General features: G+C 43.5%; 1 protein-coding gene across 1 annotated transcript; it reads left to right on the top strand.

Moving 5' to 3' along the window:
- The first annotated feature begins 10733 nt into the window (after window positions 1–10733).
- Window positions 10734–11902, top strand: olig3 (oligodendrocyte transcription factor 3). The gene has a single exon (XM_046402866.1). The coding sequence runs from the start codon at window positions 10811–10813 to the stop codon at window positions 11693–11695; it is 885 nt and encodes a 294-aa protein (XP_046258822.1). The 5' UTR covers window positions 10734–10810; the 3' UTR covers window positions 11696–11902.
- The last annotated feature ends 3674 nt before the right edge of the window (window positions 11903–15576 follow it).

The raw sequence follows: 15576 nt of genomic DNA, 5'->3' as shown, positions 1-15576 counted from the left end.
ACACAAGACACAAGCTTATTGTTTGAGTTTATCATCTGAACAAACATGCTGATGGCTGCATGTGTGCGCAAACCAGCAGCAGCAGCAGAGACACAAAGACCTGGTGATGGTGGTGTGATGTGAGACCGGTCCTTTTTGGTTCTGATGCTATTCAACACAAGACTTAGTATCAGAAGGTACTGATCCCCACCTGCCCTGCTCTGAAGTACCAGAATCTTAAATATGTATATATATATTTTCTTGGTTAGTTGACTGACATTTCAACCAAATCTGGCAGTTTCAGGCATGTTTTTACATTCAGTGCAGCATTTTAGTTACCATCTACCATGTTCTCAGTTTCTTACTTTTACGGCCGTGTTTTATCGGTCTACGCTAAACCATCAACATGGGATCCAGACACAACTATCTACTGAGCTGATTGTGGGGCAGTATAGACGACTATAGAGGACTTTCCTGTTGGTGTACCTACTTGCCCTCTGCTTGTTTGAGTGTTGAGTGTCGTTCCCAGGTCTTCGCATATGAATGTTGATGCCACCCTGGGCGCCTTCCTGGGGAGGTGTTCCGGGCATGCCCCAACGGGAGGAGGCCCGAGGAAGACCTAGGAGGGATCTATGTCACTCGGCTGGCCTGGGTATGGCTTGGGGTCCACCCGGAAGAGCTGGAGGAAGTGTCTGGGGAGAGGGAAGTCCGGGGATCCCTGTTCAAGCTGCTGACCCTGCGACCCGGTCCCGGATGAAGCGGAAGAAGATGGATGGATGGATGGATGGATTATCTCTCTTTAGAGTTGCTTGCTGGTGTGTTCACATACACGTTCTTTACAGTAAACCTCTGAGACAAGCTTCATAAGTTACCATCCCAGCCATTCGGACCATCTTCTCAATGTGAAAGCTCTATAGGAGTACTTAGCGATGCAGCGGTGATATAAAGCCACCCTTCAGCTGTTTATTAACTTTCTAAGGGTGTTGTAGACACGTCAGACAACACCTGCCGACATGCCACACAGTCACTTGAAAATAAAACAAAATGACTAAACCAACCACCTTAAAGTGTCATCATCTCCCGTCTACATTCATAATGAATTGCTGCTATCATATTCAGAGATGCCTTAACAAGAATATATGACTTTCTTTATGTTGTAATGTTTACTTCACATCTTTGTGAATGGAGCCTGACGGTGATTAAATCTTAAAGGCAGCCAACCATTAAACCAGACAAAGTTTCTCATTTACAATTAGACTTTGAACTATAGTCTTAACTGCTGTTTCTCTCATCCACACACACACACACACACACACACACACGAGGAGCGCCAGCCGCCAGTTGGTCTTAAAGAGGCAAATTCCTCCACAGCATTTTCTCAACATCGTAAAGCGTCTGCCGTTAAAGCGATGTTTTTTCAATCCGTCTGCTCTCCCTGACATTTCCAGATAACGCTGGCATTAGGTTGATTTGGGGGAATTTGCACACCATATGCTGCTGTGTCAAACACCTACATTTAAGCAGGATATGGCTGTGCATTCCCTAATAGCAGCATCAGTGGAGCTTGTTTATCTAATGTGCCTGTTAATGTTATTTATTGGGAGTCTGCACGCTATCCAGTTCCTCCATGCATGCTAAGGAGACAGACATAAGATATGCAAATGCTAACGTCGGCCTAAACTTCACAGCCGTAAAACAGAGCATTTGCATTTGATGTAGCACATAATAAACTGGTTATTAGCATTTTAAATGCGTCAAACAAACTTGAAAAATGTGGCCTGCGCTCGTGTGGTTTTTATTATTGCTGCGCGAAGTCAAAACACACACATACACATGCCACACGTGCCTTCAAACACGGATGATATGTTTGATGAAGTTGTTTCTTCACTCCCGCCGTCTCTTTCTCTCTCCATACCATAAACTTTCTCTCAGAGCATTAAAATATGCACGCGATTCATTTCATAGACAATTTATCCTCCCAGTCCCAGAGAAGGAGGTCTGGTTTCAACTTTGACAAGCAACAACGACGAGCAATCTGAGTAAACAGGAACCGCTGCTGTCTCTGTACTACAAGACCTGCTGGTGATCCATCAGAGGGCCTCGAGTCAGAGGAGTGCTGATCTTTCAAACAGATGCAACACGATGGCAACCACTTTCTGCAAACGTGTGACTTAATGCAGACACAGAGTCCTTTATTGCTCTTAATTATGAATTCATGTGCTTATTATGGCCACCCCACATGTAGGCAGTTTCTTTTGACTGTTGGTCATGAGCCACCTCAGAAATGCAAAAGCAGATGGTGGGAACAGGGATGTTATGTCAGCAAACTGGGTCAAATTAAATTTTACTCATACAACCCAAAATCATAAATCACAGCAACATTTGTCCTAACGTGGTTGGGCAGTTTGACCAGACTCAGATCAAATGATATGATAAGCTTAAATGGTCATTGTGAATATTGGTTGAGTTCTTAATTATTCCTTAATTAATTTTAACTCCACCTGGAGCCATCAGCCACCTTGGTGATATACCCAACCTGAGCGTTAATCTTATCCCCAGATTTTATTTTTTTTATGCACAAATTGAAAAAAAAGTGAAAATCATCAGAATCTAAATAAAACATACAAAAACTGATGCAGCTGAAGCACACGACCCAAACGTACTCAGAAGCTTCTGCTTTCACTGAAGAGATAAAAAAATGGCAGCAGACGAAAACATCGTGCTGAGCGCTGAGAAGAACGTAAATGTTCTTCAAATTAATACGTCAAAAACACATAAATGACATATTTCCAGCACATTTTTTCACAGTTTTTCATCTTTGTGGGGTTTGGGGCTGCACAGTTAATCTAAATATTGCCACAACATGGCCAAGTGCAACATCCACAACGAAGGAGCTGCAATTTCTCGAAGAAGTTAGAACATGAAACAGCATGACATTATATGTAATATAACAAAGCACTGTGGTGAAATACTAAAACCGTGTATCAGCTGCAGTATTTGTCAAAAATAATCACAATTTTTTCAGCATGTTGTTCAGTTCTAATAAAATTGCTCAATAATTCACATTTTTTGTGCTACACTTTGCTGGAAATTTCCGCCACGTCCAGATGGAAATTCAGCTACTGTAAACAACCATGACAAAAAATACCTTTTATTTCATATTTAGCTCTCTATTTTTTCTGTCTGACCAGCTATTTCTGCTCTGTTAGCAATTAGCTGTTGATTAAAAACGACCCAGAGGAGGCATGGATAGTTTATGTTAATGTTGTCCCTGTTGAGGAAAAAAATCTGAGCGAGAAAGAGTGAGCAGAGAACGCAGGAGGAGTCTGAATTGGTTTTTCATTAGCGGTTAATGATGTGATAATCTCTCTAACAGTAACCAGGCGTCACACCCTGCAGCCTTCGATACCGCGCTCATGGAGTGTGTAGTCCCACATACAAATGTTTGTATGACAGTACTGTATTTGTGTGTGATGTTCCTGTTAAAGTAAGACTGAGATGGATGCACACACACACACACACACAAACATACAAGCCAGACCTGATCCTGAACCTCCTCGCTCTACACGTAACCCCGCTCACACCAGCTTAAATCCTACATGTTGATCTCTCTCCTCCTCCTCTCGCTTTCTCTCAAACGCACACAAACACACTCGCTTTCATTCCCCTCTTGCAGAGACCCCCCGCTTCATTTTCTGGTCATGTGAACCTATTGCAGGGGGGCGAAGCGGACACAAAGTGACACAGGGAGCAGTATGGGGAGGAGGAGGGGTGGGAGGGGGGTGAGGCTGGAGCTGCAGCCTGAAAGGAGGAGGCGATGGGAGGTGTCCGATTGTCCCGCTCTGAAAGGGACAGTTAAAAGGAGAACCTTGTTGCAAAAGCTGGTGGGCTGGGCTGGAGGCTGGTTAAGTGCTGCTGGTGGTGTGTGTAGCCCTGTGTGTCTTTGTGTGCTTGGGTCTGTGTCGGGTCTTATGAGGAGGAGGACCGATGAGGTGATGCTGGAGGTGATAGCTGTAGGTTAAAGGAACAGTTTGACATTTTAGCAGGGACACTCGCTCTTAGGAGAAGCTTGATACCAGTTTGATACCTGCCAGCTAGCAGCCAGTTAGCTTAGCTCAGCCCAAAGACTGGAAACGGGGGGAAACAGCTCACCTGGTTCTGACCACAGGTAACAAAATTCACCTACGCAAATCCATGTGAAAGCAAAAAGGGTAAAAAAAATGAGAGTTTGAGCAGATGCAACTCACGCAAAAAAACAAGCAAACTGAATTTTTGAAGTTTTTGTATTTAACAAACAAGATGTAGTGTGGTAGTTAGAAGTGTTGGTAGGTGTAACTTCATATTTAACAATGACACAAACTGGAAAAACAAACACAACACAAAAATACAGAAATGTCCGAGGTGGTGAGATTTTTGTATACACACTATATACACTATTATAGATAAGCATTTGTGATGGATCAGATTGGCATCAAAAATAAAAATCTGGCCTTGAATGTGGGTTTTTCAAAGCTCTTGCGAAGCAAAGATCCATTAAACTAAAACAGCGACTTTTCACACAGCAGGAAGCATTTCTGTTTGCAGAAAGACAGTCGGGAAACGGACACCTCGAGCAGTCGTGCATCAGGACGAAGAATCCATAAAAGGAATCTTCATTGCTTCTGTTTGATAAAACTCATCATAAACATGCTTCAGAAAGCTTTGAGATGCCAAATTTGTATGAGAACGTCTTCTGACAGAGAGAAATAAGAACATGAAGGTATGTTTCTTCATTACTGAAATGTTAATTTGACTTGTTTTTGCCTAATTAACGCCAATGTCTTCCAAGAACAAAACAGCCCCACAAATATTAATTAGGACCTCAATATTCGTGTTGGCAGAGACGGTTGTGAGGTCTGTAATTAACGAGCTTTTAATTGTTTGATCGTCTCCTTAATTAAAGGCTTGCTATAATTTGAAGGTTTGTTTACTATTCACAAAACAGGAAATCTTATTGATATTCTCTTTTCCCAGAATTCATCCAAAGATAACTAAGACGGAAAAATAAGGCTTTTAAAAGTTACCCTCAACATTTATGAGAGATGCAGTGCATCTTTTTTTTTTCCTTGTTTTACTTTTCAAATGTTCAGCTTTCATTTGAAAAGCGCGAGTCTCTACTTTTGACAGCGGCTGGAGGGTTTTGTTGGGCTTCGCTCTGGTGTTGCTGTCTTCCATCTGCCTTTCGAATGCTTCAGCCTCTGCAAAATCTCTTTTGTGAAACTTCAAACTGTGGTTTGATGGCATCTTTAATGGGCAAAATGAAAGGAGAGCAGATCAACAGTCACACATGACTTTGACATAATACACTGCAGGCCTGCTCAAGACTCCAACATGTAAAAGAGTGAAGGGAAAAACAAAATCCAGGTTGTCCTAAAATAAACAACAGAACCTCCATTCAAATAGAGCTCACTTATTCCTACTGCACAGCAAAGTCTTACTGCTGAAACCACTAAAAGCATTTTTTATATTTTTAATAATGTTCGACTTGATATATTGTGCTGCATTGATATACTTGAGCTTAGCTATAGCACGAACGATGTGTTAATGTTCTCCTTCCCTCCACGCTTTTCACACAAACCAACACTTTTTGTGTTTTCACGACTCAGGTTTTGTATTGATTGACTCTTGCCGATCTGCTTCCTGCACAGCCTCCTTCATGTCCGTTTTGAACCTGAGTCTGTTGAATGTGATAACAGCAAGGCATCACACAAAGTTCTTGAGTCTTGACTGCAGTATCAAAAAACAACAACAACCATCATTTTCCTCAAGAACGTTTCTTCAAGTTTCGTCAAACTTCTACTTTGCCAGATTGGTTGGTTTGGTCCAGAAATGTTTACAAATTCACTGTAATTTGTTTGTTTAGTTCAACATGCGGAGCGAGTCTTGTGGCCTTGTGGTGGTTTGAATAAACTGCCTTCCGGTTATTTAGAAGCAAAGTATCTGTTTTCATTTGGATTTGCACTGGATTTAAATCACTCTCTGTGAGGTGATTTAAATCAAATTCTTCTCCTCCTTTAGGGCAAGACTTGACACATTTTTGGTTTTCACTCCCGTTTGCTTCAGGTGAAGCTTTTCCAGCTGTAACAGAAGGTTTCTCATTAGTCTGTGCGTGAGCGGAACAAATTTGTTTGTAGTTTGTTTGAGGCAAGCAGAAATGGCATGTAGTTTTCACAGTTACATTTTATGAGTGTAAAATCACTTGAAACCGACAGCTGCTGTGTTTTTTGTGACCTTAGAAAGAGACTTTCTCCACAGAGGAAGCAGGTCCATAGAGTTCACCATGTCTCAACGACATCTTTCTACAGAAGCTCAGAAGGGACAAACCACACGCTGGCTCAAAGGAGGGCCTTGGCTTGCCACTAAATCCTGCTCAGTGGACCTTTAACACACCATAACAAGCCTAACAAGCCTGGGTTCTGTATATTATAACAGTGAACTAATAATGAAAATATAGTAAAGACAATCACACAGCAAAAGTGTTGCTAGTGTCAGTATTTCTCAAAATGAAAACTAGATTTCACTTCCTGTTGCACTGTAAAACACTGTAAAAGTTAAAAAGGTCACTGGTTGTCAGCCTGTGGGTCATGACCTCCGCAAGGAGTTAAAGAAAAGTCTGAGAGGTCGAGTGACGGTTTACCAGCACAGGAAAGCGATCACAACAACATATTTTCTTTCGGACTAAAAAGCATCAATGGCAAAACCTTCAGAACAAAAACATGCGAAATACTGTATAAAGTTTAATGAAGTGCTATATTCAGTGAGATCACGCAAATATGGCGAAGACAAATCGTCAACACAATAAAATTCCATTTAGCAGGAAGAAGACGCTTGAATTAAATAATTTCGCCGACAGACGGTTAAACTGTCCCAATCAAAGCGTATTTCTGTGAATTTTTAGTTCTGAGGTGTGTGTGAAATTGCAGCAGATGATGTTGCAGTTTTTAAAGCACCCTTGACACTTTCGGCTGCGACCTTGACCTCGTGTCTTGTATTGTGTCCTGCTGAGCATCGCACTCCTTTCAGCTCGGAGATGTTAAGTTGGTTCTATCTGGTCACAGTCAGACAGCCGCCGCCAAATACTGTCTTTCCATACTACTGACTGACTGTTTACTGCCCTGAGCTTATTAGAGGGGGTTTTAGTGACCTGGCCCACCCAGGAGGGAAAGCCTGAGAGGCGATTGGTTCATCCTGGAGAGTATTTCTGATGTATTTAAACCTTAACTGAATAGGCCTTTTGCTCAAAATGTCCACTTATGTTGGGTCTTGAAAGTCCTGTTATTTATTTGACACTGACTGACATAAACCGTCTTTCAAATCTGTTTTTGATCTTTACCAACTCTTGAGTGAAATATGTGGCTCTTCAGCTGCTAAATGCTGCACTCTGCTCATAAACTAACTGTCACTAACTGTGTCTGTCCGCTGCTGTTTTCTTTTTTTTTTTTCTCTTTAAACATTTTTAATTTTTAAACATCCGCCCGCTGAGGCCGAAAAAGGACTCTACGAGTGTGAGATCTGTGACTCTGAACCAAAACAGTGAAGCTGCGGATCAGACAGTGTGAGAGTGAGCAAATATTAGAGACAAAATAAAAGGTCTTCAGCTTTTCGTCAGTCTTGTGAGACAGAAGAGAGACACGTTAAGAAACATTTGCCAAACACTTTTGCCTCCTTGACACGAGTTTGTTAGAAACAGATAGTTAAAGGAACATGAAGGAGTTAGAAAGAGTGTGAAAAGGTCTGTGCAGCCTTGAGGCACACAGTATTTCATATGGACAGTTGATTTTAGGAGTCACATCAGCATTTACTAAACATTTGTTTTCCAACTCTCATTAAAATGATCACACTGTAACTCAGCAGAACAACAGGCCTGCCAGTTGTAGCTCCGATGTCTTAAGAATGAGACCACGACCGACATTTATCTTTATCTTATATATTTGTGTTCATCTTTGGCTTTAATCGCTGTAAAGCACTTTGCACACCTTCTGTGCTTCATAATCAATCTCGACCTGACAAACCTGGCATTCAAACACGCAAATAGCAAACAGCAACAACTATTAACATGCAAGTTTGACGAGAGCTTAATCATAAGACACTTAAGACGTCCCAGTCATGACATAAAAACTGACACTAACACGGGGTCAAACTGGCCATGCAACTAACTGTCCTTTTACTGCCCCAAAAGCCCATATGAGAGGGCAGACGGAAAAGACTAAAAGTGAGAGGAGACGCAAACAGAGGCAGAAGCAGGAGAGACGAAGGTAAACGAGAGCGAGAGAGAGAGAGAGAGAGAGAGACAGAGAGAGAGAGAGAGAGAGACAGAGAGAGGAGGAATAAAAAAATCAACAACAACATAGGAACTCGGGAATAAAAGGAAAGCGAGGAGCTTATGCGGTGAAAAGAGCACATTAGGGACGACCTGCTGAGACAGTAGTGTGGAGGACGGTGAATAACTGCCTCCATTTAGACCAGTGTCCTGGTGGTGTGGGCCTCAGATGGACACACACACACACTGAAAAACAACCCCAAAATACATATATAAAGCAAAAGGAACCCATTCAAACGCATGTGTTCCTGCACAAATTTATACCTGACACAACACACACACACACACACACACATGCTCACACACACATGCTCACACACACACACACACACATGCTCACACACACACACACACACACACTCCTCCTCTGAGCTCTCCTCTGTCCCTCTCATTCACACATTTCTCCACATTGGCCGGATTAGGAACACTTTCTCTTGGGTGTGCGAGGCTGCCCCGCACACAAAGAAACACTTGGGGACAGGATTAGTAGGCTTACAGCGGATTCACATATGTCCAGTTCAAGCAATTGGTATTCAAAGCTTTACACTTTCAAATGCCACCAAGAGAGAGCAAAGCCGACCAGCGCTTTTCTTTGCATTGGCAGCACCTTTATGAGAAGGGCTCTTTTGCTGGGCCAACAATGAGGCCGTGAATACACATTTTTACTGTTCTACCAGGGGGATCTCATCGGCGAAGGATAGAGCACTGAGAGGAGTTTGAGACAGACCTTTTTTTTTATCCCCGGTTTGAAGTGCTAGGTGGGTGGGTGGGTGTGCAGACGGATGGATGGGAGGACAGACAGATGGATGGATGGAGGGATGCTGAGGCGGTGGTCGGAGGGACGAGTGCTTCAGTTACTTCCACATGTTATTGTTGGTGGCCTGTTCGTCCACTCCACCTCCACAAAACGGATCTGGAGTAGACTCTTCAGAGTGGAGAGAGCAGCTCTCAGCAGCTCAATATAGACAATACTGACTCAATTTAATGCATTCTTCCAATATATCAATGGGACGACACCTTTAGGGAGCTGTTTGACCACTTGTTTAATCAATAAAACGTGTTGGAGGATATTTAAACGCTTTGGGTTAATGTCAGAAATTGTTGGAGAAGCAGCTTCTGGTTGATTTTAAATAGTTTATTGAATTTCTTAAATACATTTCTAGTCTGGTATTTGTGACACTCCTCCTTATTTTCTGTCTTTCTTTTAATTTTATGTGCGTGAATGAATCATTTTTGTGTTTGTGTCAGCTTTTGTTTTTTTTGTTTTTTTTTAGAAAAAACAAAAAACAACCAAAAAAAAGTATTTTGAACTGAATTGTTGTCTAAGCTAAAATTTTAAACAATTAAGTGCTGATTATTGTTAAGCAAAATAGTTTAAAGTATTTTCTTATTTTATTTTTTGGGGAATAAAATTGTTTAAAGAGAGAAACGGCTCCAAAATGTGCTGCTGCAACAACAGTAATAATAATAATAATAATAATAATGATAATAACAACATGAACAATGATCTTTCAGTAGGGGAAAAGAGGAAGCGATGAGAAGTTTTCTGAAGGTAAACTCTGACGCCCACATGCTGCCATATGGCCAGCAGAGCGCTGAGTGTCGGAGCGGGCTTGTTACTTCTGTCCCAGCGGAGGCCACGCACCCCTGCGGCAGCGGGAGCCGCTCAATGGGAAAGCAATTTCCCTTCCCATTCTTCCTCATTCCCTCAGGCAACCACCGGCCCAAACCGCGCACACTGTGGTGTTAAAATGTGACTGTCCGATAGTGAACAACCCTGTGCAAAGCGAATAGCGACATGTGAGGGGGGCCGAGGAGGGTTTGAGCGCATGCTGCCCGGTCTCTCCTCCTCCTCCTCCTCTTCCTCTTCCTCATGGAGGGAAATTTGACGAAGCTTTTTTCACGATGTTAGATTTGTACACCGCATGCAAAAACGCCGAGCAGCTCGTCCCAGGAGATGCACTGCAAGGGGATGAGAGGAGGAGAGGAGAAGAAGAGGAGGACAGAAGCAGAGGAGAGGCGCGCTGTGCCCCCCGACAGGGTCCTGACAATGGCAGTGAATGGATGCGCACCGCGGTCACTGGGACAGTCAAAGCACACCGCCCCCTTTCTAACCGGCACGTCATCCTCCTAACGAGGCGTTATGAATAGGAAAGCCGCTTTTGTCTGTCCGCATGTATAAATACCCACTATCAGTGTCCTCCTCGCCGCAGAGATACAGAGGCACACACAGAGAGAGGGAGAGAGAGGGGAAAGTCGGCAGAGGCAAAGTGGTCGCCGATGTGATAAGAAGGACAGAAGCGTGGGACAGGAGGGCTTCACACAACATCAGGAGAGAGAGAGAGAGAGGAGAAAGTGAGAGAGGAGGAGAGACAGACAGAGAGAGAGGGAGAGAGAGAGAGAGAGAGAGAGAGAGACAGGGGAAGCCAGCAGCGACCTCCTACCCAGCAACCTCCGAGGCGAACCCATAAAATGAATTCAGACTCCAGCCCGAGCAGCAGAGCCTCTTCCCCGGACATGGACGGCATGTTTCTCCGAGACCACCACCAGCATCACAATCACCACCACCACCACCACGTCGGCTCCTCGGTGTCCTCATCCACGCAGGGCGGCGAGCAGCAGCGCCAGAAGATGAGTGGCGGCGGCGGCAGTGAGCACCTGCGGTCTGGAGACGCCAAGTCAACGTCTGTCGGGAGCAGCAGAGAGGCCAACAGCAACAAGTTCAAAATGAAGAAGCAAGTCACCGAGGAGGAAATGTATCACCTCCGTCTAAAGATTAACGGCCGGGAGCGGAAGCGCATGCACGACCTCAACCTGGCCATGGACGGCCTGCGCGAGGTGATGCCCTACGCGCATGGGCCCTCGGTGCGGAAGTTGTCCAAGATCGCCACGCTGCTTCTCGCCAGGAACTACATCCTGATGCTCACCAGCTCCTTGGACGAGATGAAGCGGCTGGTGGGGGAGATTTACGGAGGACAGCACTCAGCTTTCCACTGCGGCACCGTGGCGCACACCACCGGCGGACACTCCGGGGGCCCCGCCGCTGCAGCCGCTGCCGCGGCCGCCGCCGCCGCCGCGCACCAGGTGCATCCTCTCCTCGGGAGCGCGCTGACTTCTTCCACGTCCTCCACACTGTCCAGCGCGCTGCCGGGGCTCACATCTATCCGTGCGCCCCACTCCCTGATGAAGGGCTCCCCGGCTGCGCCCCCGGCCCTGCAGCTGGGCTCCGGTTTCCAGCACTGGGCCGGACTGCCGTGCCCCTGCACCATCTGCCAGGTGCCTCCTCCTCCACACATCCCCGTCACCTCCACCGGCCTCACGAGACTGACAGTGGAGGGCAAGGACGCGATGAAATGATGACAGACACGCAGAGACTGAGAGAGATGTTGAGATGTTTGTAAATAGAGAATTGAGGGCATGAGGGTGGATTTGGCCTCACTGGTGCATGTTGTTGTTTTGTCTGTTTTCTTGTTTGGCGTATGAGAAAAAAAGTGTCATTTTCCTCCTTGTAACAAGGACTTATAAAGACTGATGATTTTGCCAGTTGAAGGTAAAAAGAGAAAGTTGTGTGTCATGCAACAAGAAGCCACGACCCTCTTGTGTCTGACTGAGTTTTAGTCTCACATCGCGATGTGGAAGGTGAAGGAGGCTGCATGAACATTTTGCTTTAATTTTACAGATTTTTTGTTTTACATCACGCGTCATTTTGTGAAAACGAAGAATGCTCTCTGTGCCTTGTACCAAGGATTTTAAACTTGAGCTCTATATGAAAATAATGACCTTTATGTGTTTGGCTAAAATGTTTCTGCCACCGCGGAAATTTGTTTTCAAATCTAAGTTTTTAGATTTATTTCGTGGCTCATTGTTTGTCCATTTATGCTTCGACTTTTATTTGTGTTTTCCTTTCTTTTTTCTTTGCATGATGGTATAATAATTATCAAAGCATGGATGTTTTTTTTCTGAACTGAATTTGTTTATGCCCAGAGACCCCGTGTCTTTATTTTTGTACATTGTTGATGACTGATGAAATATTTATTATTGCCCAGCGTCCCTGGATGAAATTTCAATAAAACTGAAATTATGGCTCACATACACTGTCTTCCCCTCTTTTTTTAGACACCTGAAACATCAAAAACAATATTTATCATGTCGACTCTGTGCTGAACACCCTGAAAGATATTTTGGATAAAACCTTCACATTATTATTATGATTATTATTATGATTATTCACTTGTTTCTTTAAGGGCTGTGCGTTGATAGCTCAGAGTCCCCCAAAATACACAAACTCGTTTTATTTCCAGATAAAATCAGACCTTCCTCTCACCAAGTCTTTGATTTTAGCCACTTTTCAGCATTTAAGTGTTAATTTAAATGATGTATTTTGTGTAATATTCTAATACACTAAAACGAGGCCTCAGTGGGGGAAGAAAAACACGACAGTCAACGTTGATTTTTACAGGCTTCACTTTTAAGCTGGTTGCACGTTTACCAGCTTATTTGAATTACAAGGAGAAAATGAAATTAAATACAACAGATTTTAGCAAGAAAATGGACAAATACGTTTATCATAAACAAAACTAAGTTAGATGACGAAACTCTGATGATTCTCTCTTTCAAATTGTTCTAACTGATTTTGAATTTTTCTGTTGATACATAAAGCACTTTTAGGATTTATTTTTTTTGTCTGATTATTAAAATTAATATTTTGGAATCACAGAGGACGAGTTTCTGCAACCACACGTCATTCATCCAACTTTAAAACTAACTGAAATCGATATTCAAACCCGATTTTTATTATCAGCTCGTGCTTTTATGTTTCCCCCTCTCATCTCTCCACCTGTTCAGGCCCCGGGGTTTGCACCATCAACATCAACTAATAACGAGCTAAGACACACACACACACACACACACACACACACATGGTCAGACGGCATTTATTTAACATTTCCGAGCAGCTCACAGCAAATGTTAAGAAGCAGCAAACGAGGATGAAATGAGGGACTGGGCTGCAGCCTAATGGAGCCCAGCTGAATTGTTCCCCGTCGCGGCTAGAAAGCGATCCGTCTCGGGGAGCGCAGAGCAGTTTGTCCCGCCGCGTCCCTTGGGTGTTTCTCCGTCTCATCTCCGCAGCGACAGAATGTATGTTTGTGGAGATTACAAGTTAATTGTTCATGGGGGACCAAGAGGAGAAAATCACATCACAGAAAGACGTCGGGATTACAGGCTACTAAACGCAGAAGATTATACATTCAGACCCCCCTCGTCGGCCTCGCCGCATGCAAATGAGTGTGTGGATTAAAAAAGAAAAAAAAAATAAAGAAAGAAAGAAAAATAAAGAAAGAAAGACAGTAAGAGAAAAGGGAGAAGAAGCCCTTTTGTAACTTATTTGGAGGGAAGAAAACACAAGTTCTGTGGGCTAAGTTGGGAAAGAGTGAAAGAGTTCATTTTACACTTCGTCTTCTTCTTCTTCTTCTTCTTCCTCTTTTGTCTTTAGGAATGAGCACAGCCTGCGTTTTACCCTCGCAGGCTGCCAGATGGGATGTAAATAGCTGGGAAGCAGCAATGGCCTTTTAACCACGCAACACTGAGGAGGATGTTGTCAAGGGAAGCTGGCGGTTTGCGAGTTAATAGTCATGAGTTGGGGTAATTACTTAAGGTTTATTATGCTCTGGTTTCAAAGGAAATGGACTCTTCAATGGCTCGAGAAATACTTCTTAATTCTGGCTAATTAAGAGCTGAGTAAAGCAGAGACAACTGCTGCTGCTGCTGCTGCTGCTGACCATCAAGCACAGTTACATTCATGGAGGGAGACCATTTGTGAGTAAGCCACAAAAAAAAAAGGTGCACAAAACAGTCATGCACATGCAAATAACATGCACGAAACACAAGCAAGCAACTGCACAGTAAAGAGGTGGATGTAAATCACTGCTTTTGAAATTTTAATCTGGGAGTGTTGGATAAATCTGCTCTCTGCTAACAGGAGTGTCTACTGGTCTGCACACTCAAGATGTTTTTACTGTAATTCAGCTAAAAGGCAACAAATAAGTGCGGAAAAAAAACGTAATTTGCACACTTGCAAAACAGTCACTGAATTATGTGCTTTCTGTCACTGTGTTTATCATAATGACGGGGCTTATCTTCTTAGCAGGATTCACAAACATCCTCATTAGACTTTTATTTATACTTTTACCTAATCACGTAAATCCCACTGAGATTCAAATTCTTCTTTTCCACTAGAGGAGGCCTGACACAGAGAAAAGTTGTTGATAACGATGCAATTCTGCAAATAAAACAAAACAGAACAAGTCAAAATGAAGAGTAAGATATTTAACAGAGAAAACAAAAAGTGAACTCTGCAGAAATGTTTGACACTTATTTATTTATTTATTTTTTGCCTTGTAAGCTGTGAGGGACCAGAGTGGTCTCCCCGAATAACGGGATCTCGGCAAGACCGGATTCAGGTGGAAGAGGTTGAAAAACAGGAGGCAGCAAAGCGTCAGGTGCCAGGAAAAATCCTTTTAATCTCCCAGAACACAAGGTTTTCACAGGCAGACAAAATGCAGGAATAATGCAGGAACTGAACACCGATAACCAACTCTCACAACAGCACATACTAGTTCTCCCAAGGAACAACAAGTGCAAAATGAGGCTCCTTTAAATAGGGCTGCTTGTAGAGCCCAAATGGTCCAAACCATTATTGAGGGGATTACCAATAAACATAATGGTCCATACAATACTATAATCATAATAAATGGATACAAACAAATAAATAATGCACAAGTTAATTTACCCACACACCAAATATGTACACACCACACAATAATTTTATACAAACACCACATAGCCAATACCATAGAAAAATAAAAACCCCCTGAGTGCAATGGGCCGTGCCCCCTTGCCCTGGGCCCAATAAAGTCCGCCCCTGCAGCGGCGCGCGCTTCCGCAGAGGAGCAGTGGAGCTGGACCGGGAGTGCAGGTGATTATGAGTGTATGAAAAACCAGAGTCTTTACAAACTGAAATGAAGAGGTGGACGAGTAGTGGGTACCTCACTACACGCCTGGATGCTAAACCGGGGAGAAAACTGATACGGGTGAGTTGTGGTTGTGGAAGGTGAGCGACGCAGCGGGCTGAACTTTCAGCGCCGAAGCGTCCATGGCGTACGCCACGCCAAACATGTCACCAAGCATTTGCATATACATAAACTGACGATAGAGTCCATTTCTCCGTGTGCTTGGGA

The sequence above is a fragment of the Scatophagus argus genome, chromosome 10, assembly GCF_020382885.2.
Source record: "Scatophagus argus isolate fScaArg1 chromosome 10, fScaArg1.pri, whole genome shotgun sequence".
NCBI lineage: Eukaryota > Metazoa > Chordata > Actinopteri > Scatophagidae > Scatophagus > Scatophagus argus.
This window is presented reverse-complemented; position numbering and strand designations above follow the sequence as displayed.

Coding starts and splice junctions, on each gene's coding strand:
- olig3 (XM_046402866.1), top strand. CDS start 10,811: ATGAATTCAGACTCCAGCCCGAGCAGCAGAGCCTCTTCCCCGGACATG.